At 39.4% G+C, this 27945-nt stretch overlaps 1 protein-coding gene across 1 annotated transcript in view; it reads left to right on the forward strand.

The window, feature by feature from the left end:
- Positions 1 to 27945, forward strand: part of SPATA5 (spermatogenesis associated 5) — a 1265813-nt gene that overhangs the window by 36825 nt on the left and 1201043 nt on the right. Inside the window, exons 4-8 of the mRNA XM_053703628.1 lie at positions 1494 to 1555; positions 6161 to 6787; positions 9684 to 9813; positions 20186 to 20242; positions 20338 to 20461. Coding sequence (XP_053559603.1) covers positions 1494 to 1555; positions 6161 to 6787; positions 9684 to 9813; positions 20186 to 20242; positions 20338 to 20461 — 1000 coding nt within the window. The remainder of the gene's footprint in view (positions 1 to 1493; positions 1556 to 6160; positions 6788 to 9683; positions 9814 to 20185; positions 20243 to 20337; positions 20462 to 27945) is intronic.

Genomic DNA, 27945 nt, shown 5'->3' on the forward strand with positions numbered 1-27945 from the left:
AAGTGCATTGATGAAAACATGTAAACTCATATTTATGCAATATTCATATTTAATACATGTTTTAACTATGTATTTACTGTAAATATGTCTTATTCCAATGTTCTGCACATAGCAGAATATCTTCTATGTATTTGTAAATAGATATTCCCCTCTGAGGAAGCGTTATGTGAAAAAAGCATCAGGGGGTCTCTGGAGAGTTTTTATCTCAACTTTTTTTTAACTTGCTTTAACTTTGCTTGCTTGTTTGCTACTATTTGTCAGATATATCTTGATATTTGAGCATATGATAAACAGGACATTTTCCCTTTGATTGCAACACCTGCTACATAATGTTAAATGTTAGGAGCCTGGCCACTTATATTGTGAGCAGTTTGCTGCAATACTAATAATTGTTTCTCTCTCTTTCTCTCTTTCTCTCTTTCTCTCTTTTTCTCTTTCTCTCTTTTTCTCTTTTTCTCTTTCTCTCTTTTTCTCTTTCTCTCTCTTTTTCTCTTTCTCTCTCTTTTTCTCTTTCTCTCTCTTTTTCTCTTTCTCTCTCTTTTTCTCTTTCTCTCTCTTTTTCTCTTTCTCTCTCTTTTTCTCTTTCTCTCTCTTTTTCTCTTTCTCTCTCTTTTTCTCTTTCTCTCTCTTTTTCTCTTTCTCTCTCTTTTTCTCTTTCTCTCTCTTTTTCTCTTTCTCTCTCTTTCTCTCTTTTTCTCTCTCTCTCTCTTTTTCTCTCTCTCTCATTGAACATTGGAATATATAATTTACTGAAGATTATCTTTGGGGCTGTGGACATTTTGGATACTTTACTGGTTTGGGGGTAACAGCAACCCCTTACCACGTGCACCACTAGTGAAAGAGGAGAAAGTTAATACTACAGGGCGCTAAGCTCATTTACTGATTCCATATTTTTATATTGGGTTAACACAAATGAGAATATGCATTGGGTGTGTGCGAGATTGGGGTGTTAGGTTTTTTTCTACTTTTGTTTGTCCATTGACTTCTATGGGGGAATACGTGAATGAGCACACAATATTCTAACTTTGGATTTTTGCGCTAGTCGGGTTACCGCTAAAGCAAAAACAGTTTACTTTCAACTTGTAATACAAGCCCAACCCGACTAGCGCAAACAATTTTAATTCTAGTGGAGTTAGTGCTCTAGCGGAAGCACAAAATACCACTCCACTTATAATCTGGCCAAATGGAAAACAAGACTATGAGGGAATCTCCAAATTTAACATATATTTTATATATAATATGTAGAATAAATACTATAGTTATCTTGAATTATCTGTGCCAAATATAAAATTCCTATCCCTAAACCTATACCTGTTGACCTATACTGTCTCTGAAAGAAATACACTTTATGTATAGGAAACAATTATCAAAATGTAAAGTGCACATATGTGATTATTCATAGCTAGTGAACTTCTACAGCCCCAGTTGTCAGTTTGTTTATATGGTGTCTATAAAGCGCATTCAAAATTCTGTGCTTCCATATATTTTAACAGGGAGAAGGATCCCAGTGGTGTAAGTGTTGAGGAACTGTTTTCCTTTCTGGTGAAGCGAATGGGTAAGATACTTTTTCATTTGATTTTGCAATAGTCTAGTGTAGTTCATATTTGTAATTTGACATAAAGGCACACAATAGAAGAATGTAACTGAAGGATGAACTCAGGGAGTGTTACAATATAAATGCTAAATAAGTAAAAAAAAACTCCCATTGTAAGTACAGTTAAACATAAAAGATCACTGTATAGCACATTATGCCATAGAAACGTCAGCAGTGTTTCCACTGAAGCAGGATATTACCAGTGCGTCATTGCACTAGACCGTTTTAATGTATAGTAGGGATAGGTATAGCAAGATAAATCACATGATGACACTAGATTTTTCTTTGCATACATGTTTTGTAGATGATCCATTTATATAGCCCATCTGGAATTGTATAGTTTTGCTTATTTTTAAATAACATTGTGATGAATTTCAGACTCCTAACCAAGCCCTAAAGGTTTAGATGTATACTGATGTCTACAGATATCTGTTAGCTCCTGTTTGTCTAATGGGTCTTTTCATATGCGGGGGGAGGGGGGTTTCTGCTCTTTCTGTATTCCCTGCCCTTTTCAGTGGGTGTCCCAGCCTAATCTCATCAACAGTGCAAAATGGGAGCTTCTAACGAAATTTTTTAGAAGGTTTTATACTGGATTTTTATAACTGTATCTGAGCATAGTCTTCTTTATAGTAGTGTTTATTACATGCAGTTGTATGAAAATTGGTGTTTACTGTCCCTTTAATAATTTTTTTTTTTTTCCCATCATGGCCATTGATCTTTTTATGTGCATGCCAAGAAAGTTTTGCAACCTAAAACCGTATACCTTGCAATAAAATACAGTAACTAAGTAGTCTTTTAATCATTTGATGGGACCTGTTAGTGCAGTGTACTGAAGTTATGGGTTTTTACTATAAGTCTTCATGCAAGAAAATTCATTAAAGGGACAGTCTATTCAGGAATTTATATTGTTTAAAATGATAGATAATCCATTTATTACCCATTCCCTAATTTTGCATAACCAACACAGTTATATTAATACACTTTTTACCTCTATGATTATCTTGTATCTAAGTCTCTGCAGACTGCCTCCATATTTCAGTTCTTTTGACAGACATGCATTTTAGCCAATCGGTGCTGACATAAATAACTCCACAGGAGTGGGCACAATGTTATTTATAAATAACATGAAATAGCGCTGTCTAGCTTTGAAAAACTGTCAAAATTCACTGAGATAAGAGGTGGCCTTCAAGGGCCTGTAAATTAGCATATGAGCCTACCTAGACGCTTTCAAGAAAGCATATTTGATGATAAAAGTAAATTGATAAGTTGTTTAAAATGACATGCCCTATCTAAATCATGAAAGTTTAATTTTGACTAGACTGTTTCTTTAAGCTTATGATAATCACAAGAGTAATAAAAGGCTACCGCTGTACAAAGACAACAATCAGAATAACAGTTATATGCCTAAAACACAGCAGAAAATTTGCTTCCAAAGGGAAAAAAAACACAACAAAAAACCTTACGCAATGGGTCCACTCTTAGATTTGAAAGTATATGGTAAGATCAAATCTTAAGTATTTTGATAAGATATTTTGCTTTTTTAAGTTGTTTAGGGTGCAGAGAAAAAAAACCTGGTACCAAGTTGAAATGTTTCATTAATCAATGGAGTATGTGCTGAGAAACAGACAGTGGATATACCGTGCTATACCAGCATGTTGATTCTTAAAGGGACATAAAAAAATCCTGTATTAGTAAGTCTTAAATTTGGGAGAAAAAATCTAGCGTTTCTCATATAGAAAGCGATAAGGCATCACTGCTTCTCTCAATTTCCCTGCCCTACAGAATCGTGCTCCCATGCATTACTTGTGTATGGCTCAGGATTTGTCAGTATGTCTGCAACCATTCCATTGCCAATAGGGTAGTAATACATATTTAGAGGGAACTGAAAGTGCCAGAGCCAAAATGAAAATGGAAAAAAATGAAATGACTTTAAAAGCAGATTTAATAACCTAGGGGCTTTTATGTCCCATTATTGTTTTGGTTCTACAAGGCACATTAAGTTGTGGGGTAAATTACAGAATACGTGAGGGAGAGAGACTATTAAGACCCAGAGCAACTTAGAGAAACAATTCAATGGAAGACAGAAGAGCAAATGATAGAGTAGTAGACTAATTCAAAATTCAGTCCAGACTCGCCAGAAACAGCAGTTATGAAGCAGCAGTCTAAAGACCGCTGCTCCATAACCCTGTCCGCCAGGAATCGCCACAATTTAACCAGATCGAGTACGATTGGGTTGATTGACACCTCCCTGCTGGCGGCCGCGAGTCTGCAGGGGGCAGCGTTGCACCATCAGCTCTTGTGAGCTGCTGGTGCAATGCTGAATACGGAGAGTGTATTGCTCTCTGCATTCAGCGAGGTCTTGCGGACCTGTTCCGCACTGTTGGATCAGATCCGACAGACATATGATAAATAGGCCTCTAAATGTGTAGTAGTAGTATACAGTAAGCACAGGTAGGTTTCAGGAAGGGTCATACACATCTATTTATTTAGGCTACAAATAAGGGAATAGAAGTGACACCAGAGCAATCGGGGTAAACATGGAGCAAATAGGATCAGATTGAGCTGAAGGCAGGACCATAGGCAGCAGGGAATCATGCACATAAATCAGCACCCAGACAGACTGACTCAATACATGGCCCACAGAAGTGTGTGAGAGCAATTTTTAAGGCCCATGCCAAGGAACACCTGTGCTCAGCAATGAAATCATTGCACAAGGCTAAATGCTGCATGAGCTAGTAATCCGGCAAAATTAGTGTGACATTTATATTGTGTTTTGTGCTCTCTGCAACCTACTATAATAAAGTTTAGAAGAAAAACCTTATATGTTCAAAAAACATTAGGAAATATATCTGTGGCGCTACTAGAGCTAAATAAATATATATATTTTAGTATCGGGCTATCGATAGCGTTACACTTATAGCAGGCAACCTTATAAAAACTACAAATGTGTAGTATCAAAAGCAGGGAGTATATTTAATATAAAAGCATATGCAATAAAAATATTGCGTTTTAAACACAATATACCAATGACAGAAAAAAACAGTGCATCAAATATACATAAGAAAAATAAAAAATAACTGTTAAAAGTTCATGCAGGGACTGAGTTCATCAAAGGATTCCAAGTAGGAAAGGGTAAATCCAGTGATCCTGTGAATGATAGGATGAGACAAGAGATCCTTGTCAAAGTATGGCAAAGTAATTCACTTAAAGGTAAACATTTCGTCCTTTCCTTTATGTCTTTGATTCGTATTGTAACTTCTGTAACGAATCCCTTCTGGATACAAAGTAGTACTTTGCTTAACAAGTCTGCCGCCTGGATTCAATGCAGTCAAACTACGGAAGCCTCAAGTGGCCAAAAACAGAGTAGCGCGTTAAGGCTAAACCATCTTCACTTGTTGTTAGCTTAATATAATCAACCACAAACTGCACAAGGAACAAAATAGGCTCCTCTCGAGAAGTTCTATTTTATAAGCAGACAATAGTAAGGGTACACAAAAATAATGAATTGAAAAGACATAAAACCCTTTTTTTTTCTTTCACAATTCAGATAGATCATATATTTTTTTAAACAACTTTCCAGTTTACTTCTATTATCTAATTTGCTTTATTCTCTTGGTATCCTTTGTTGAAGCAGCAACAATGCCCTGGGAATAAGCTGAAAGCCAATGGCAAGATGCATGTGTGCAGCCACCAATCAGCAGCTTCTGAGTCTACCTAGGTATATTTTTTAACAAGGGGTACAAGAGAACCAAACAAATTAGATACTAGAAATAAATTGGAAGGTTATTTAAAATTGCATGCTCTTTCTGAATCATGAAAGAAAAAAATTGGGTTTCATGTCCCTTAATTTGGCCCAAGTGGTTTGGAAAGTCAGACAGCATCCTAGTGGCACTGGTGTTGTAGATCTTGCCCCATTGAGCATATCTAGTAAAATACAGTGGCAAGAAAAAGCTTGCGAGGAAAGAACAATTTTAGTAATGTTGCAGGTATATAAGATTATCATAAAATCAGGAGTATGTTAACTTATCGAAGTAGAATAATAGGAATAAAGAACAGGAATGGGCCTAAGCCTGGCATTCCATGATCCCAGTAGTTTAATGCTAGTTTAAATACAGAAGGGCCAGAGAAATAGTTAACAAGTTCATGAAAGATTGCTTGTTAAGAAGGAGAGTATGCCGTACTTGTGATCACTAACTTGAAGATGGTAAAGAGCATATTTTTGATTAACTATTGGTTTGATGAAAGTTGACCTTGTTTTGTTGACCGTATGACAGTTAACATAGCCAGTGGTTGTTGAGAGAGAGAGCATGCAGGAGAAAAAATATATTGTAATTATGACAAAAATCTAAAGAGAGAGCAAAGTGTAAGATGTTTCATAAACACACTTTTATAATCTTGGTATTGGACCCACTGGTTGAGTAGTGAAAAATATTATAGACAATTAGATAATCATTACTTGTAGCAATAGATAGAGAATACAATGGAATGCAGCTGTAGACTTGATACATGGTACATTTTGTGGGGAGGGATTATGCTAAATTATATTAATCTTATTATAATTTACAGATGGAAAGATAATTATGCCAGGCAACTTTATATACCTGACCTTTTATGGTCGTCCCTGCACCTTGTTGGTATTAAAAGTGAAAGGAATTGATGGAACGGTACAAGACTCCTTAGCCAATAACTCATTTGCAAACGAAACTGTGATGGAAAAAACAAGTGTAAACAGCAGTAGCTTAGATATATCTTTGCAGCTCAGTCTACTAGATATTGAAGACAACCAGGCAGCTACTAGCACTCCTAGAAAATCTGAAGACTGCAGAGCATCAATTCCTTCTACTGATACGTCTTTGGAAGTTGCTCCAAAAGACCAGGACACAGGAGAATTGACTCAAGACTGTATTATTGATGCAAATGTTACTGGTTCTGGGGATGATTTGAATGTGAAAGCCAGGCTAACATCTGCATGCCCGAAACCTGGGGTCAGATGCAACACTGATACATTTTATTGCATTTCTTCAAAAACCCAAGTTAGATATAAAGAATTGAAGGCCTCATTGGAGTCAGCGGAAGATAAACTCAAGGACAGAATTACTTTTGATATGATTGGTGGTTTGAGTGGCCAACTGAAAGAGATCCGTGAAACCATAGAGTTGCCTCTGAAGCAGCCTGAACTTTTTCGGACATATGGTAAGGCTTTACATTGTTTAGTCATTAGCCATACTATTTACTTATAATTTATTTTTTGCAGTGGATATTTTTATTGGGTGGTTGTTTCAAAATGCCTTTTAATAATGCACTAAGACACCAATTACTTTATACTTATTAATAACCATGTGATGTTACTAAATCATAGCTGAGTTTATTGCAGCATCAGAAAATAGCTAACCTATAACGGCCAAAGATTTGCTAATGAGGGGTTTGAGCTCAATCAAATGATTTATGAAAGTGCGAGCGGACATGATCTGCTGTAGTGTATCATGTCCGCCACACATCGATAAATGCCGACAGTATACACTGTCAGCATTTATCATTGCACAAGCAGTTCTGGTGAATTGCTTGTGCAATGCCGCCCCCCTTCAGATTCAGGGGTGTCAATCAACCAGATCGTATGTGATCGGGCTGATTGCTGTTTGCCGCCTCAGAGGTGGCGTATGAGTTAAGGAGCAGCGGTCTTAAGACCGCTGCTTCTTAACTCTTGTTTCCGGTGAGCCTGAAGGCTTGCGCGGAAACAGCTGCATCAAGCTCCATATTGAGCTTGATAATTCGGCCCCTTCGACTTTAATGGGCAACCTTGTAGAAAAAACATTGGATAAACGTGTCTAAAGGGATTGTGATCAACTCAACAGCTACAAAATGAACTATATGGAATAAGAAAAATAAGTAAAACACAAAAATGAATCCTAAAAAGTATTGTTTAATTTTCAGACATGAATTTCATAAAGTTTTTAAGGCAACAGTACTATCTATCTATCTATCTATCTATCTATCTATCTATCTATCTATCATTTTCATGTTTTTAAATTTGTCACCCAGTATTTGCAAATGTATATTTTTTTAAGTTTTGCCAAAGTATATTTGCAGTTTTAGATTTATATTTTTACAATTAAATAGTTCTTACTAAAAAGAGAAGGCAGTTGTATGGCTTTGTTGTGCATTCTCGGCTTTTGAAAATGACCACTTTTAAAGAAATATTAAAATCAAAATTAATATTTCCTGGTATACCTAGAGCATGCATTTAAAAATTTTTATTTTCAGTTTACTTCTTTTATTCAGTTGGCTTTGTTTTCTTGGTATCCTTTGTGGAAGAGTACACTAGGTAGGCTCATATTTGCTTATGAGTGTGCATGTGCCTTTAAAGGGATATGAAACCCAAAAATGTTTTTTTATGATTTGGAAAGAAAAGTAAAATCCCATTTTAAAATTGTTTGCTATTATCAAATTTGCTTTGTTCCCATGATATTATTTACTGAAGATTAACCTAGGTAGGCATCTGGAGCGCTACATGACAGGAAATAGTGCTGCCATTAAGGGCTCTTGCAAGTGACTGCTGTGTGTGCAACAATGTTTGTAGTAATACTATACATTGTTGCTAAAGAGACATGCATTCTTCTGAGCTCCTGTGAGCATAGTCTTCTTCAAAGCATACCAAGAGAACAAAGCAAAACTGATAATAGAAATAATCATCCTTTTAAATAAAGATCACCATAAATGTTTTCCTTAAAGTGAAGGTCAATTTTAGAGTAATAGACTTCCGCAATGCATTAAGCAATATTACATTAATGTAGTCGCTACCTTTTTTTAATAATAATATCTTTTTTTTTTTTTTTTTAATAAATAACTTTGAAAATATGTACCGTTTCTATTGTGACTCTTCCCCCGCACCACTTCTTCGTTCTGCAGTTGTGACGTAGCGAGCGGTCCCACCCACTCTCTATGTCGGTCCCAAACGCGTTCACAACAGTCCATAGAAACTGAGCATGCGTATGTTCACTCAAACCGCGCATGCGTCAAACTATGCAATCGCAATATTCTATATTTGGATTCGGAATAGATAACTCGGACAATATACTAATATCGGAACGCTATGAGTATTTCCTTTTTTGGAATAAACCTAAAATCTCTATATTGAGTTGTCTGTGAAAATAGTTTTAAGTATTTTTGCATAACATAAATAGTAAATTGTATAAGTACAGCTTATTGGCCGTTTTTGTACTTGTAACGCAAGCAGTCTTTTACTTGTTTTGTATCCAATTGATTGACAGGATGCAGAGTACGCATGCGCGTCTCACGAACGAGCATGAGGAAGAAACAGCGCAATTGAAGCTTTAACGCATGCGCTAAACAATCTTATGACGTTGCGAGAAAGGGGCTGAACGCCCCAGGGGGGAAAGGCCATTGGTGTATTGAATTGGACTAGCCTGTCAATCACTTAGAGAAAATGGCGGGCGGACGAAAGAAGTGTACCAGAGGCTGTTTGTAAGCTAAAAAACAGCAATGTTTAGCGTTAGGTAGAAAAAAATGATGAATGAAACTTAAGCTCATTTTTAATTCCCTATACAACGGCGTGAGCGAGACCCCCGGACTTGACCTTCACTTTAAGTTGGAAGATCAATTGGTTCCTTCATTCTTAGCTGTACTGAGCTGTACCTCTAACTCATGTTATGCAATGATAAATTATTAATTCAATGTGTGATTTTTTTTTTTACAACTGTAGTAGATTAAAGGGACAGTAAAGTCATAATAAAACGTTATTGATTCAGAAAGAGCATGCGATCTTAAGCAAGTTAGCAATTTACATCTATTATCAGATATGCTTTGTTCATTTTCTATCCTTTGATGAACGTTTAATTTTGGCTTTACTCTCCTTTTTTTATCATACTGATCAGATGTTTCCGGCAGGGGTTAGTAGGTATGTGCTTTAGAGAAGGGTTTCTTCATGTGCACCAACACCTTCATGGTAAAGCGCGATTGATCTGACTCAGACTTGATTAACCTAGTACAAATAGAGTAATGTTCTCAAGTTCAGCTAACTCACCTAGAACAGCACCTTAACTAATATTATTATTATTTTTTTTCCCCCAAGGGATTCCTCCTCCAAGAGGAGTGCTGCTTCACGGCCCTCCGGGCACTGGCAAGACACTGATTGCAAGAGCAATCGCCAGTGAAGTTGGAGCTAATTTTTCAGTAATTAATGGTCCAGAAATAATGAGCAAGTAAGTTTTTAGGTTTGAATCTATTGTTCTGCACTATACTATATTGGTTCTGTAGATACGTCTCAGTAGTAAGTAGTGTATTATGCCTTTTATTTTCATTGCCCCAAGTTAATTTTCATGCATAGCCAGAAATGCCGATTCCAATGCCCCTTTTGCCAAAATTTGGATCACACTATTTTAGATGTGTGACTGATGAGTCAGATAGAGAATGCAATTTTTAAGCAACTTTCCAATTTACTTCTGTTATTGCTTTGTTCTCTTAGTATCATTTGTTGAAGAGTAAACCTAGGTAGGCTCATAGGAGCTCAGGAGCGTGCATGTATCTTTAGCAGTCTATGGCAGCAGTATTTGAAACAGCTGCAATAGAATGCTAAAGATACGTGAACATTCCTGAGTTCCTATGAGTCTACCTAGGTTTACCCTTTAATAAAGGATACAAAGAAATTAAAGCTAATTTGATAATAAAAATACATTCGAAAGTTGTTTAAAATTTCGCACTCTGTCTAAACCATGAAGGTTTAATTTTGACTTTACTGTCCCTTTAATACTGCATTTTTGCATTTGCGGCCTACAGGCTTAAAACATTTTATATTTTTCATGTTACAATTTTACTTTTATTTGCTTGCAGAAATGCACCTGTTTCATGTATTTGACAGTATCTTTTTCTAGAGTCACTAGTTGGTGATTTTGCAACTTAAAGGGACATTGTGCAATCATTTTTCTTTTTCTGCATTAATGTGTTCCCAGTGATCTATTTTTTGGGAACACATTAAAGGGAAACGATTTTAAAGTGCTATGTCCCTTTAAATGTCCTTATCCTTCAAAATAGTTAAAATATGTGGAGCCTTCATAACAATTTCTGTAAGGTATTCCACATTATGTGATTGTTATTTCATACAGAACATGCTAAAACTAACTAAACTTAGACCCACAATTTAATTTAAACTGCTTGCCCTGCACACATTCGGGTTGGATGGAAGTGCCTGTGGAACTAGTTTTTGGTACTAGCAAAGGTTTTTGGGAAAATAACCCATATACAGTGGGTATTGAAAAGAATCACCCCCCTTGAAAATAATCACATTTTGTTGCTTTGCAGCCTGAAATAAAGACAGACATAGTTTTTGTTTATCCAGTTGTAATTACTCAGTGCAACTTATAACATCCAAGTGAAAGATATAACACCAACATGTCAGGCAAAAATATGCAAAAACAGAATCACTGAGTTGCAAAAAGGATCACCCCCTTGTGTCAGTATTTTGTTGAACCACCTTTTGCTTTAATTACAGCCTTTAGTCTGTTGGGATATGTCTCTACTAGCTTTGCACATCTAGACTGTGCAATATTTGCCCAGTCTTCTTTGCAGAACTGCTCCAGTTCCGTTTTTGTTTGATGGTGACCGTTTTTGGACTGGTCTTAAAGCCATGCCACAGATATTTAATGGGGTTTGGGCTGGGCTCTGACTAGGCCATGCAAGCATATTCACCTTTTCTCTTGTTAAGTGTATTCAGTCCACGGATCATCCATTACTTATGGGATATATTCCCTTCCCAACAGGAAGTTGCAAGAAGATCACCCAAAGCAGAGCTGCTATATAGCTCCTCCCCTCCACGTCATATCCAGTCATTCTCTTGCAACACTCAACATAGTAGGAAGGTGTGAGAGGAGTGTGGAGTTTTTATACTTAATTATTTCTTCAATCAAAAGTTTGTTATTTAAAATGGCACCGGAGTGTGCTGTTTTTTCTCTCAGGCAGTATTTAGAAGAAGAATCTGCCTGCGTTTTCTATGATCTTAGCAGAAGTAACTAAGATCCACTGGCTGTTCTCGCACATTCTGAGGAGTGGGGTAACTTCAGAAAGGGAATAGCATGCAGGGTTCCCTGCAGATGAGGTATGTGCAGTAAAATATTTTTCTAAGGAATGGAATTGACTAAGAAAATACTGCTGATACCGATGTAATGTAAGTACAGCCTTAAATGCAGTAGTAGTGACTGGTATCAGGCTGATGAATGTATGTGCAGTAAAGTAATTTTCTAAGGAATGGAATTTGACTAAGAAAATGCTGTTAATACTGAAGTAATATATGAGCCTTAACTGCAGTAGAAGCGACTGGTAGCAGGCTTATTGATAACACTACATAACTTGTAAAATGTATGTTTAAAACGTTTACTGGCATGTTATTCGTTTTTGTGAGGTACTTTGGTGATAAATCTTTTGTGGCATGATTTTTTCCACATGGCTGACGTATATTTCTGCATAGAAACAGTTAACTGAGGTTTCCCAATGTTGTAATATGAGTGGGAGGGGCCTATTTTAGCGCTTTTTTGCGCAGTAAAAATTCAGTCACAGTCTTCCGGCTTCTTCCTCCTTGATCCAGGACGTCTCTAGAGAGCTCAGGGGTCTTCAAAATTCATTTTGAGGGAGGTAATCAGTCACAGCAGACCTGTGACAGTGTGTTTGACTGTGATAAAAACGTTAATTGTTAAATTGATTATCCGTTTTTGGGTATTATGGGGTTAATCATCCATTTGCTAGTGGGTGCAATACTTTGCTAACTTAATACATTTACTGTGAAAATTTGGTTGCTATAACTGATTTGGTTCATTGTTATTTCAACTGTGACAGTTTTTTTGTGCTTCTTAAAGGCGCAGTAGCGTTTTTTATATATTTTGAAAGGATTTTCCAAGCTTGCTAGTCTCATTGCTAGTCTGTTTAAACATGTCTGACACAGATGAATCTGTTTGTTCACTATGTTTGAAGGCCAATGTGGAGCCCCATAGAAATATGTGTACTAAATGTATTGATGTCACTTTAAATAAAAGTCAATCTTTATCTGTAAAGAAATTATCACCAGACAACGAGGGGGAAGTTATGCCGACTAACTCTCCTCACGTGTCAGTACCTTCGCCTCCCGCTCAGGAGGCGCGTGATATTGTGGCGCCAAGTACATCAGCGAGGCCCTTACAAATCACTTTGCAAGACATGGCTGCTGTTATGACAAAGGTATTATCTAAGTTGCCAGAATTAAGAGGCAAGCGCGATAGCTCTGGGTTAAGGACAGAGCGCGCGGATGATGTGAGAGCCATGTCCGATACTGCGTCACAATTTGCAGAACATGAGGACGGAGAGCTTCATTCTGTGGGTGACGGATCTGATCCAGGGAGACCGGATTCAGAGATTTCTAATTTTAAATTTAAGCTTGAGAACCTCCGTGTGAAAAAATCAGACTCAACAAGTGTGATATTGAACCCTGTTTTAATGTTTTGTATTTTTGTTTTGTGTACCATTTTCCCCTACTTTCAAAAAGTTTAAAAAAGTGATGCTTTTTTATCCATATGGCATTCATTTTGTGCTTGTTTGAATGATTGTAACACGGTTGCAATTCCAGAGAAATTATGTAGGCTGGATAGATACTATGCGGTGCCGGTGTGTACTGACGTTTTTCCTATACCTAAAAGGCTTACAGAGATTATTAGCAAGGAGTGGGATAGACCCGGTGTGCCCTTTTCCCCTCCTCCGATATTTAGGAAAATGTTTCCAATAGACGCCACCACACGAGACTTATGGCAGACAGTCCCTAAGGTGGAGGGAGCAGTTTCTACTTTAGCTAAACGTACCACTATCCCGGTGGAGGATAGTTGTGCTTTTTCGGATCCAATGGATAAAAAATTAGAAGGTTACCTTAAGAAAAAGTTTGTTCAACAAGGTTTTATCTTACAGCCCCTTGCATGCATTGCGCCTGTCACTGCTGCTTCGGCATTCTGGTTTGAGTGTCTGGAAGAGGCCATTCGCACAGCTCCATTGGATGAGATTATGGACAAGCTTAAAGCTCTTAAGCTAGCTAACGCATTTGTTTCTGATGCCGTGGTACATTTAACCAAACTAACGGCTAAGAACTCCGGATTCGCCATCCAGGCGCGCAGAGCGCTATGGCTTAAATCCTGGTCAGCTGACGTGACTTCTAAATCTAAATTGCTTAATATTCCTTTCAAAGGGCAGACCTTATTCGGGCCCGGCTTGAAAGAAATTATTGCTGACATTACTGGAGGTAAGGGTCATACTCTTCCTCAGGACAAGGCCAAACCAAAGGCCAAACAGTCTAATTTTCGTGCCTTTCGTAACTTCAAGGCAGGAGCAGCATCAACTTCCTCCGCTCCAAAACAGGAAGGAACTGTTGCTCGTTACAGACAGGGCTGGAAAGCTAACCAGTCCTGGAACAAGGGCAAGCAGGCCAGAAAACCTACTTCTGCCCATAAGACAGCATGAAGAGAGGGCCCCCTATCCGGAAACGGATCTAGTGGGGGGCAGACTTTCTCTCTTCGCCCAGGCTTGGGCAAGAGATGTCCAGGATCCCTGGGCGTTAGAGATCATATCTCAGGGATATCTTCTGGACTTCAAAGCTTCTCCTCCACAAGGGAGATTTCATCTTTCAAGGTTATCAGCAAACCAAATAAAGAAAGAGGCATTCCTACGCTGTGTACAAGACCTCTTAGTAATGTGGGTGATCCACCCAGTTCCGCGGACGGAACAAGGGCAAGGTTTTTACTCAAATCTGTTTGTGGTTCCCAAGAAGGAGGGAACCTTCAGACCAATCTTGGACCTAAAAATCTTAAACAAATTCCTAAGAGTTCCATCATTCAAAATGGAAACTATTCGAACCATCCTACCCATGATCCAAGAGGGTCAATACATGACCACAGTGGACTTAGATGCCTACCTTCACATACCGATTCACAAAGATCATTATCTAAGATTTGCCTTTCTAGACAGACATTACCAGTTTGTAGCTCTTCCCTTCGGGTTAGCTACGGCCCGAGAATTTTTACAAAGGTTCTGGGCTCACTTCTGGCGGTGCTAAGACCGCGAGGCATAGCGGTGGCTCCGTACCTAGACGACATTTTGATACAAGCGTCAAGTTTTCAAATTGCCATGTCTCATACAGAGATAGTTCTGGCATTTCTGAGGTCGCATGGGTGGAAGGTGAACGTGGAAAAGAGTTCTCTATTACCACTCACAAGAGTTCCCTTCCTGGGGACTCTTATAGATTCTATAGAGATGAAGATTTACCTGACGGAGTCCAGGTTATCAAAGCTTCTGAATGCTTGCCGTGTCCTTCATTCCATTCCACGCCCGTCAGTAGCTCAGTGCATGGAAGTAATCGGCTTAATGGTAGCGGCAATGGACATAGTACCATTTGCGCGCCTGCATCTCAGACCACTGCAATTATGCATGCTAAGTCAGTGGAATGGGGATTACTCAGATTTGTCCCCTCTACTAAATCTGGATCAAGAGACCAGAGATTCTCTTCTCTGGTGGCTTTCTCGGGTCCATCTGTCCAAGGGGATGACCTTTCGCAGGCCAGATTGGACGATTGTAACAACAGATGCCAGCCTTCTAGTTTGGGGCGCAGTCTGGAACTCCCTGAAGGCTCAGGGATTATGAACTCTGGAGGAGAAACTCCTCCCAATAAATATTCTGGAGTTGAGAGCAATATTCAATGCTCTTCTAGCTTGGCCTCAGTTAGCAACACTGAGGTTCATCAGATTTCAGTCGGACAACATCACGACTGTGGCTTACATCAACCATCAAGGGGGAACCAGGAGTTCCCTAGCGATGTTAGAAGTCTCAAAGATAATTCGCTGGGCAGAGTCTCACTCTTGCCACCTGTCAGCGATCTACATCCCAGGCGTGGAGAACTGGGAGGCGGACTTTCTAAGTCGCCAGACTTTTCATCCGGGGGAGTGGGAACTTCATCCGGAGGTCTTCGCTCAACTGATTCATCGTTGGGGCAAACCAGAACTGGATCTCATGGCGTCTCGCCAGAACGCCAAGCTTCCTTGTTACGGATCCAGGTCCAGGGACCCGGGAGCGGCGCTGATAGATGCTCTAGCAGCCCCTTGGGTTTTCAACATGGCTTATGTGTTTCCACCATTTCCGCTGCTACCTCGCCTGATTGCCAAGATCAGACAAGAGAGAGCATCGGTGATTCTGATAGCACCTGCGTGGCCACGCAGGACCTGGTATGCAGACCTAGTGGACATGTCGTCCTGTCCACCATGGTCTCTGCCTCTGAGGCAGGACCTTCTCATTCAGGGTCCTTTCCATCATCCAAATCTAATTTCTCTGAGGCTGACTGCATGGAGATTGAACGCTTGATCCTATCAAAGCGTGGCTTCTTGGAGTCGGTTATTGATACCTTAATACAGGCTCGGAAACCTGTTACCAGAAAAATTTACCATAAAATATGGCGGAAATATCTATATTGGTGCGAATCCAAGAGTTACTCATGGAGTAAGGTTAGGATTCCTAGGATATTGTCTTTTCTACAAGAGGGTTTAGAAAAGGGCTTATCTGCTAGTTCGTTAAAGGGACAGATTTCTGCTCTGTCTATTCTTTTACACAAATGTCTGGCAGAAGTTCCAGACGTCCAGGCCTTTTGTCAGGCTTTAGCTAGGATTAAGCCTGTGTTTAAGACTGTTGCTCCTCCGTGGAGCTTAAACTTGGTTCTTAAAGTTCTTCAAGGAGTTCCGTTTGAACCCCTTCATTCCATTGATATTAAGCTTTTATCTTGGAAAGTTCTGTTTTTGATGGCTATTTCCTCGGCCCGAAGAGTCTCTGAGTTATCAGCCTTACATTGTGATTCTCCTTATCTGATTTTCCATTCAGATAAGGTAGTTCTGCGTACTAAACCTGGGTTTTTACCTAAGGTGGTTTCTAACAGGAATATCAATCAGGAGATTGTTGTTCCATCATTATGTCCTAATCCTTCTTCAAAGAAGGAACGACTTTTGCATAATCTGGACGTAGTCCGTGCCCTGAAGTTCTATTTACAGGCAAGATTTTCGTCAAACTTCTTCCCTGTTTGTCGTGTACTCTGGACAGAGGAGAGGTCAAAAAGCTTCGGCAACCTCTCTCTCTTTTTGGCTTCGTAGCATAATACGTTTAGCCTATGAGACTGCTGGACAGCAGCCCCCTGAAAGAATTACAGCTCATTCCACTAGAGCTGTGGCTTCCACTTGGGCCTTTAAGAATGAGGCCTCTGTTGAACAGATTTGCAAGGCTGCAACTTGGTCTTCGCTTCATACTTTTTCAAAATTTTACAAATTTTACACTTTTGCTTCTTCGGAGGCTGTTTTTGGGAGAAAGGTTCTACAGGCAGTGGTTCCTTCCGTTTAAGTTCCTGCCTTGTCCCTCCCATCATCCGTGTACTTTAGCTTTGGTATTGGTATCCCATAAGTAATGGATGATCCGTGGACTGAATACACTTAACAAGAGAAAACATAATTTATGCTTACCTGATAAATTTATTTCTCTTGTAGTGTATTCAGTCCACGGCCCGCCCTGTCTTTTTTAAGGCAGATCTAAATTTTAATTTGAACTCCAGTCACCACTGCTCCCTATGGTTTCTCCTTTCTTGTCTTGTTTCGGTCGAATGACTGGATATGACGTGGAGGGGAGGAGCTATATAGCAGCTCTGCTTTGGGTGATCCTCTTGCAACTTCCTGTTGGGAAGGGAATATATCCCATAAGTAATGGATGATCCGTGGACTGAATACACTACAAGAGAAATAAATTTATCAGGTAAGCATAAATTATGTTTTTCTCCTTCAACCACTGTGTGGTCATTTTTGCTGTGTACTTTGGGTCATTGTCATGTTGGAAGGTAAACCTTCTTCCCATTGACAACTTCAGAGGGCAGCAGATTTTCCTCAAGAATTGGACGGTATTTTGCCCCATCCATTATTCCTTCTATGATAAGTGCTCCAGTGTCTGCTTCAGAGAAATACCCCCATAACAGGATATTACCACCTCCATGCTTTACTGTAGGTATGGTGTTTTTTGGATGGTGAGCTGTATTGTATTTCCTCCAGACATATCGTTTAATGTTGAGGCCAAATAATTACATTTTAGTCTCCTCTGACCATAACACCTTTTTCCATGTGGCCTCAGAATCTCCTAGGTGTGTTATGGCAAAACTCAGTCATGACTGCATGTGGCCACTGAGGAGTGGCTTTTTTTCTTGCAACCCTCCCATTCAAGCCACATTGTGGAGAATTTGTGATATTGTTGTCACATGCACACAATGACCACTTTTTGTCATAAATTCCTGCAACTTCTTCAGTGTTGCTGTGGGCCTCTTGGTAGCCTCTCTGACCAGTTTCCTCCTGGCTCTTTCATCCAGTTTGGAGTGACGTCCTGATCCACAGAGGGTCTGTGTTGAACCAAATACCTTCCACTTCTTAATAATATACTTCACTGTGCTTCTAGGCATTGATAATGCCTTTGATACTTTCTTGTATTCATCTCCTGACTTGTACCTGTCCACAACATATCCCGGAGATCTTTTGACAGTGCCTTGTCACCTATAGTTTGTTTGCTTTAGTTGCACTACCAGGGACTAAGATGCTCAAGGAAAGCTCTTTTCATGCTGAGCTAATCAATATGCCCACAGCCGAACACAGTTGAAGGTCAAATGGCTTTGTGTGTGCCGTTGAGAAGGTGATTAGCTACACCTGATTGAGTTTACAAATAATTTTAGGAGGGATTGATACTTTTTCCAACTTAGTGATTCTGTTTTTGAATTGTCTTTATTTTTGCCTGACATGTTGGTGTTATATCTTTCACTTGGATGTTTTAAGTTGCACTGAGTAATTACAACTGGATAAACAAAAACTGTGTGTCTTTATTTCAGGCTGCAAAACAACAAAATTATTCTTTTCAAGGGGGTGATTATTTCAATACCCACTGTATCTATAACTGTCATTTGATGTTTTACTAGTTTTCAATGAATATGAAGTTTGAAAAAGAAAAGCAGCAAACACATCCACAATTTAGAGGTGCATTATGCCTATTTCTTCAATTGCTACTAAGCCTTTTGACTTTATTGACTTTATTTATTATTATGATGATTATTATTAATAATTATACTACTGCTACTACTAATAAGTGTATAGTTAGGAACAAATCCACCAATCAGGAATTCCAAAATCCAGAATTATTTAGAAATCAAGACGTTTTCTTTTATATTTAAAAAAATAAATAAATTAAAGAAAATTAAAAATCAACAATTTCCCTACCAGTAAGTCACAATCTTCACATCCACTTTGTTTTTTTTTAGTGCACTAAAATGCAAATCCTAATCACCACTATTACCTTTGTGATTACAGTACTGTGCTATCTTTCTGATGGTTCTCTGCATACAAAAGTATTAAAATGCTATAAAACTACCTCTTTAGATTGAATGAATAAGCTGAATTCTGACATGTAAATACTGTCTAAATGACATATGATATTGGTGTTTACACCTGGTCCTATCCCCTCTCCAAGCTGTTCCACTTTACTGATGCAAATGAAGTTTGGCTAAAGGGTTTTCTACCTGAATTAATAATAATAATAATAATAATACCAATAATAATAATTATAGAATTGTTCGTAGTAGCAGTGGTATTGTCATTAATAATATATATAAATATATTTGTTTTTATACATAAATGACAGTGCTTTACACATCATTTTAAGTCATATTAGTTCATGACCTGCGGAGCTAGGAATAGGATAGTTATACTTGAATTCAGGACAAGCTTTTGTCTTGTTTAATGTTGTGTGGAGCCAGCACTGAATTGTATCCAACCTTCCCTAGCTCTGATGTGGTGTTGTCAGTCAGTCGCACTTCATTGTATGGAAAAGTAATTTAATCTTCATATTACTTAAAGGTAAATGGCGAGAGGCTGCAGTGTAACAGTAAATATTTCTGCAGAAGCCTTCAAGGAAGGAATGTCTGGTACAATATGATATCCCACCTAGAAAACGCCCTGTCAGCACTTATAAAGAAATAAATGAGTACATCTAATGCCAGTATATAAAAAAACAACTTACTGTAAGCTTTAAGAAAACATTGGTACCTGTATAGCTTTATTTTTTAAATAGAATTATATTATTCACGTTTTAAGAATTTTAACAATGCTGCTTTTAAAATGATAGTGAAATCAATATGATTTTTTTACGATTCAGAAAGAGCATACCATTTTAAACTTTCCAATTACCTCTCTTATCTGATTTACTTACTTTTCTTACTATCCTTTGCTGAAAATCTTACCTAGGTAGGGGCAGGAGCAGTTATGTACTACTGGGATATAGCTGCTGATTGGTGACTGCATATACATGCCTCTTGTCATTGGCTCACTCAATGTGTCAGCTTGGTCCCAGTAGTGAAATGCTGCTCCTTCAACAAGGAATACCAAGAGGATTAAACAAATTTTATATTAGAATTACATTGGAAACTTGTTTAACGTTGTATGCTCTATCTAAACCATGAACAACTAAATGTGTGTTTCATGTCCCTTTAATTGTGAGTGCTGTATATTTACCTTGCAGGTATTATGGGGAGTCAGAAGCAAGACTTCGGCAGATATTTGCAGAAGCATCCCTACGGTAAGGTTTCTAATCAGTGACTATGTCCTAAGGTTAATTTGTGTTTTTTAGAGTTCTATATATACATATTCTATCCTTTCTTGTGTGTTTCTTAGATGTCCGTCTATTATATTTATTGATGAATTGGATGCTCTGTGCCCAAAAAGGGAAGGTGCTCAGAATGAAGTGGAGAAGCGAGTGGTGGCTTCATTACTAACCCTTATGGATGGCATTGGCTCGGTAAGGACTCCGTATAATTACACTACTATATTATGTTCTAATGTTGCAGCAAATATACTTTTTCAGGGCCAAAAACGCACATTTATTTTTAAAGTCAAAACTGCATTCACCTGGAATTCAAGAACGTATTCCAGTCTGTGGTGTGTTATGTTCTCTATGCTCACTTGCTGTTTCATAATGCTACTTAAATATCCTGTATCTGTTCATGAGAATTCAAGACAATTTGATCTTTAAAGTATGGCTCTTTTTTTTTTTTTTATTTGGCCATGAACTATTAATATTTTTCAGGAGTCCTCAACATGATTATACAATCTCCAATTTAAACCAGGGCTGCATAATAGCCTTTGAGTTAAGAAGCCATGGCTCCCAGTATTCTTATTTTTGTATTTTAGCTCTTAGTTTTTTCACTTTTATGATTCAGACAGAGCACGACAAATTTAAACAACTTTCCATCTTCTGTTATTAAATTAGCTTTTTTCACTTAGTTTCCTTTGCTGAAAAGCATATCTAGGAAGGCTCAGGAGCAGAGTTGGTTGTATGTGGGTGCTAGGGGGTGTGGCTAGTGTAGCACCCCTGTTGAGCTATGAAGGGCAGCTCATGCTCTGCTAAGCTGCTCCGTATATTATGTGTGTTGTGTCCTTCTACTTTTTCACCACCTTTGTTAGTAACCCCCAATTTAAAGTTCTAGAACCCCCACTTCTCAGGGGCAGTGATGCATTACTACTAGGCGATTGGTGGCTGCACATATATGCTTCCTGTCATTAACTCACCCAATCTGTTCAGCCAGCTCACGCTAGTGCACTTCTGTTCTTAACCCTTCCCACGTTTACTCTTCAACAAAGGGTACTACAAGAAAGAAGCACATTTGATCGTATAAGTAAATTGGAAAGTTGCCTAAGTTTATATGCTGTGGCTGAATCATGAAAGTTTAATTTTGACTTTACTGCTCTTTTAAGTTGCATATGGCGGTGTTGTTTACAACAATGTACTACGTTACTGACATTGTTGCAAATACTGCTGCCATATAGTGCTCTGGATCGGTGCACGCTCATAAGCCTACCTAGTTATGTTGTCGTGGAAAGGAGCTACGTTTCAACAAAAAATGCCAAGAGAGAGAAACATGTTAAATAATAAAACTAAATTTTAATGTTGCTTTTAAATTACATGCTGTATCTAAATCATGTAACTTTCATTTTGACTTACCTTTAATATATTTGAAGTTTATTTTATCTGTTTATTATTAAATTGTAAAAAGTAAAATACACTTTTTACAATTTAATGAGTTTAGTGCTGCTAAAACAATATAACAAGAATGAAAGTTGAGTGAGGAAAATGAGATGTTTTTTCTCTTGTTAAGTGTATCCAGTCCACGGATCATCCATTACTTGTGGGATATTCTCCTTCCCAACAGGAAGTTGCAAGAGGATCACCCACAGCAGAGCTGCTATATAGCTCCTCCCCCAGCTGTCATATCCAGTCATTCTCTTGCAAGCCTCAACCAAGATGGAGGTCGTAAGAGCAGTGTGGTGTTTTATATTTAGTTTATTCTTCAATCAAAAGTTTGTTATTTTTAAATGGTGCCGGAGTGTACTGTTTATCTCAGGCAGTATTTAGAAGAAGAATCTGCCTGCGTTTTCTATGATCTTAGCAGAAGTAACTAAGATCCATGGCTGTTCTCACATATTCTGAGGAGTGAGGTAACTTCAGAGAGGGAATGGCGTGCAGGTTTTCCTGCAATAAGGTATGTGTAGTTAAAATATTTTTCTAGGGATGGAATTTGCTAGAAAATGCTGCTGATACCGAACTAATGTAAGTAAAGCCTTAAATGCAGTGAGAGCGACTGTTATCAGGCTTATTAATAGAGATACATACTCTTATAAAAATGTAATTTTAATCGTTTTTATATGTATTTGGTGATAAAACTTATTGGGGCCTAGTTTTTTTTCCACATGGCTGGCTTGAATTTTACCTAGAAACAGTTTCCTTAGGCTTTCCACTGTTGTAATATGAGTGGGAGGGGCCTATTTTGCCGTTTTTTTGCACAGCAAAAATTACAGACACAGACATCCAGCTTCTTCCTGCATGATCCAGGACATCTCTGGAGGGCTCAAAAGGCTTCAAAGTCGTTTTTGAGGGAGGTAAAAAGCCACAGTAGTGCTGTGGCAGTTGTTGTGACTGTTTGAAAAAAACGTTTTTGTCATTTATTATTCCGTTTTGGGTATTAAGGGGTTAATCATCCATTTGCAAGTGGGTGCAATGCTCTGCTAACTTGTTACATACACTGTAAAAATTTTGTTAGTGTAACTGCCTTTTTTCACTGTTATTTCAAATTTTGACAAAATTTGTGTTTCTTAAAGGTGCAGTAACGTTTTTTATATTGCTTGTAAACTTGATTAAAGTGTTTTCCAAGCTTGCTAGTCTGTTTAAACATGTCTGACACAGAGGAAACTACTTGTTCATTATGTTTGAAAGCCATGGTGGAGCCCCATAGGAGAATGTGTACTAAATGTATTGATTTCACCTTAAACAGTAAAGATCAGTCTTTAAATGTAAAAGAAATATCACCAGAAGATTCTGACGAGGGGGAAGTTATGCCGACTAACTCTCCCGACGTGTCAGACCCTTCGCCTCCCGCTCAGGGGATGCACGCTAATATGGCGCCAATTACATCAGGGACGCCCATAGAGATTACCTTGCAGGACATGGCTGCAATTATGAATAATACCCTGTCAGAGGTATTATCCAGGTTGCCTGATACAGAGCGCGCAGATGCTGTAAGGGCCATGTCTGATACTGCGTCACAATATGCAGATCATGAGGACGGAGAGCTTCAGTCTGTGGGTGACATCTCTGATTCGGGGGAAACCTGATTCAGAGATTTCTAATTTTAAATTTAAGCTTGAGAACCTCTGTGTGTTGCTTGGGGAGGTATTAGCTGCTCTGAATGACTGTAACACAGTTGCAGTACCAGAGAAATTGTGTAGGCTGGATAAATACTATGCGGTGCCGGTGTGTACTGATGTTTTTCCTATACCTAAAAGGCTTACAGAAATTATTAGCAAGGAGTGGGATAGACCGGGTGTGCCTTTTTCCCCACCTCCTATATTTAGAAAAATGTTTCCAATAGACGCCACTACACGGGACTTATGGCAGACGGTCCCTAAGGTGGAGGGAGCAGTTTCTACTTTAGCAAAGCGTACTACTATCCCGGTTGAGGACAGTTGTGCTTTTTCAGATCCAATGGATAAAAAATTGGAGGGTTACCTTAAGAAAATGTTTATTCAACAAGGTTTTATTTTACAGCCCCTTGCATGCATTGCGCCTGTCACGGCCGCGGCGGCATTCTGGTTTGAGGCCCTGGAAGAGGCCATCCATACAGCTCCATTGACTGAAATTATTGACAAGCTTAGAACACTTAAGCTAGCTAACTCATTTGTTTCTGATGCCATTGTTCATTTGACTAAACTAACGGCTAAGAATTCCAGATTCGCCATCCAAGCGCGTAGGGCGCTATGGCTTAAATCCTGGTCAGCTGACGTGACTTCGAAGTCTAAATTACTCAACATTCCTTTCAAGGGGCAGACCTTATTCGGGCCTGATTTGAAGGAAATTATTGCTGACATTACTGGAGGTAAGGGTCACACCCTTCCTCAGGACAGGGCCAAAGCAAAGGCCAAAAAGTCTATTTTTCGTGCCTTTCGAAATTTCAAGGCAGGTGCAGCATCAACTTCCTCCGCTTCAAAACAAGAGGGAACTTTTGCTCAATCTAAGCAGGCCTGGACACCTAACCAGTCCTGGAACAAAGGCAAGCAGGCCAGAAAGCCTGCTGCTGCCTCTAAGACAGCATGAAGGAACAGCCCCCTATCCGGCCACGGATCTAGTAGGGGGCAGACTTTCTCTCTTCGCCCAGGCGTGGGCAAGAGATGTTCAGGATCCCTGGGCGTTGGAAATCATATCTCAGGGATATCTTCTGGACTTCAAAGCTTCCCCTCCACAAGGGTGATTTCGTCTTTCAAGGCTATCTGCAAATCAGATAAAGAAAGAGGCATTCCTACGCTGTGTGCAAGACCTCCTAGTTATGGGAGTGATCCATCCAGTTCCGCGGACGGAACAAGGACAGGGTTTTTATTCAAATCTGTTTGTGGTTCCCAAAAAAGAGGAAACCTTCAGACCAATTTTGGATCTAAAGATCTTAAACAAATTCCTCAGAGTTCCATCTTTCAAAATGGAAACTATTCGGACCATCCTACCCATGATCCAAGAAGGTCAGTACATGACCACAGTGGACTTAAAGGATGCCTACCTTCACATACCGATTCACAGAGATCATCATCGGTTTCTAAGGTTTGCCTTTCTAGACAGGCATTACCAATTTGTAGCTCTTCCCTTCGGGTTGGCTACAGCCCCGAGAATCTTTACAAAGGTTCTGGGCTCACTTCTGGCGGTTCTAAGACCGCGAGGCATAGCGGTGGCTCCGTATCTAGACGACATCCTGATACAGGCGTCAAGCTTTCAAGTTGCCAAGTCTCATACAGAGATAGTTCTGGCATTCCTGAGGTCGCACGGGTGGAAAGTGAACGAGGAAAAGAGTTCTATATCCCCACTCACAAGAGTCTCCTTCTTAGGGACTCTTATAGATTCTGTAGAAATGAAAATTTACCTGACGGAGTCCAGGTTATCAAAACTTCTAAATGCTTGCCGTGTTCTTCACTCCATTCCGCGCCCTTCGGTAGCTCAGTGTATGGAGGTAATCGACTTAATGGTAGCGGCAATGGACATAGTGCCATTTGCGCGCCTTCATCTCAGACCCCTGCAATTATGCATGCTGAGTCAGTGGAATGGGGATTAGACAGATTTGTCCCCTCTGCTAAATCTGGATCAAGAGACCAGAGATTCTCTTCTCTGGTGGTTGTCTCGGGTACACCTGTCCAAGGGTATGACCTTTCGCAGGCCAGATTGGACAGTTGTAACAACAGATGCCAGCCTTCTAGGTTGGGGTGCAGTCTGGAACTCCCTGAAGGCACAGGGATCGTGGACTCAGGAGGAGAAACTCCTTCCAATAAATATTCTGGAGTTAAGAGCGATATTCAATGCTCTTCTGGCTTGGCCTCAGTTAGCAACACTGAGGTTCATCAGATTTCAGTCGGACAACATCACGACTGTGGCTTACATCAACCATCAAGGGGGAACCAGGAGTTCCATAGCGATGTTAGAAGTCTCAAAAATAATTCGCTGGGAAGAGTACCACTCTTGCCACCTGTCAGCAATCCATATCCCAGGCGTGGAGAACTGGGAGGCGGATTTTCTAAGTCGTCAGACTTTCCATCCGGGGGAGTGGGAACTCCATCCGGAGGTGTTTGCTCAATTGATTCATCGTTGGGGCAAACCAGAGTTGGATCTCATGGCGTCTCGCCAGAACGCCAAGCTTCCTTGTTACGGATCCAGGTCCAGGGACCCAGAAGCGACGCTGATAGATGCTCTAGCAGCGACTTGGTTCTTCAACCTGGCTTATGTGTTTCCACCGTTTCCTCTGCTCCCTCGACTGATTGCCAAAATCAAACAGGAGAGAGCATCAGTGATTCTGATAGCGCCTGCGTGGCCATGCAGGACTTGGTATGCAGACCTAGTGGACATGTCATCCTTTCCACCATGGACTCTGCCTCTAAGACAGGACCTTCTGATACAAGGTCCTTTCAATCATCCAAATCTAATTTCTCTGAGACTGACTGCATGGAGATTGAACACTTGATTCTATCAAAGCGTGGCTTCTCCGAGTCAGTCATTGATACTTTAATACAGGCACGAAAATCTACCACAAGATATGGAGTAAATATCTTTATTGGTGTGAATCCAAGAATTACTCATGGAGTAAGGTTAGGATTCCTAGAATATTGTCCTTTCTCCAAGAGGGCTTGGACAAAGGATTATCAGCTAGTTCCTTATAGGGACAGATTTCTGCTCTGTCTATTCCTTTGCACAAGCATCTGGCAGAGGTTCCAGACGTCCAGGCATTTTGCCAGGCTTTGTTTAGAATTAAGCCAGTGTTTAAACCTGTTGCTCCCCCGTGGAGCTTAAACTTGGTTCTTAAGGTTCTTCAAGGAGTTCCGTTTGAACCCCTTCATTCCATTGATATTAAACTTTTATCTTGGAAAGTTCTGTTTTTGATGGCTATTTCCTCGGCTCGGAGAGTCTCTGAGCTATCTGCCTTACAATGTGATTCTCCTTATCTGATTTTTCATGCAGATAAGGTAGTTCTGCGTACCAAACCTGGGTTTTTACCTAAGGTGGTTTCTAACAAGAATATCAATCAAGAGATTGTTGTTCCATCATTGTGTCCTAATCCTTCTTCAAAGAAGGAACGTCTTTTACATAATCTGGACGTAGTCCGTGCCTTGAAGTTTTACTTACAAGCTACTAAGGATTTTCGTCAAACATCTTCCCTGTTTGTCGTTTACTCTGGACAGAGGAGAGGTCAAAAAGCTTCGGCAACCTCTCTTTCCTTTTGGCTTCGGAGCGTAATACGCCTAGTTTATGAGACTGCTGGACAGCAGCCCCCTGAAAGGATTACAGCTCATTCTACTAGAGCTGTGGCTTCCACCTGGGCCTTTAAAAATGAGGCCTCTGTTGAACAGATTTGCAAGGCCGCGACTTGGTCTTCGCTTCACACCTTTTCCAAATGTTACAAATTTGATACTTTTGCTTTTTCGGAGGCTGTTTTTGGGAGAAAGGTTCTTCAGGCAGTGGTTCCTTCCGCTTAATCCTGCCTTGTCCCTCCCATCATCTGTGTACTTTAGCTTTGGTATTGGTATCCCACAAGTAATGGATGATCCGTGGACCGGATACACTTAACAAGAGAAAACATCATTTATGCTTACCTGATAAATTTATTTCTCTTGTAGTGTATCCAGTCCACGGCCCGCCCTGTCCTTTTAAGGCAGGTCTAAATTTTAATTAAACTACAGTCACCACTGCACCCTATGGTTTCTCCTTTCTCTGATTGTTTTCGGTCGAATGACTGGATATGACATCTGGGGGAGGAGCTATATAGCAGCTCTGCTTTGGGTGATCCTCTTGCAACTTCCTGTTGGGAAGGAGAATATCCCACAAGTAATGGATGATCTGTGGACTGGATACACTACAAGAGAAATAAATTTATCAGGTAAGCATAAATTATGTTTTTTTCCCCGTGATATAGTTTTACATATATCTGTATATTAAACCCTTCTCTCAATTCTTAATATTCCACCTGTCTCTAAAATTAATTTATGTTTGTGAAATTCTACAGACAGTGAAAAATAATTATTAAATAAATAAAATACTTTTGTCCAGCCGTGGTGTGTTTTCAGATTGTTACACATTGCTGTTGTGACTTCATGGTACATTTTTAGACATTTAAAGGGACATGAAACTCAATATTTTTCTTTCATAATTCAGATTGAACATACATTTTTAAACAATTATCTAGTTTACTTATCAAATTTGCT

Source organism: Bombina bombina, chromosome 2 (genome assembly GCF_027579735.1).
Source record: "Bombina bombina isolate aBomBom1 chromosome 2, aBomBom1.pri, whole genome shotgun sequence".
NCBI lineage: Eukaryota > Metazoa > Chordata > Amphibia > Anura > Bombinatoridae > Bombina > Bombina bombina.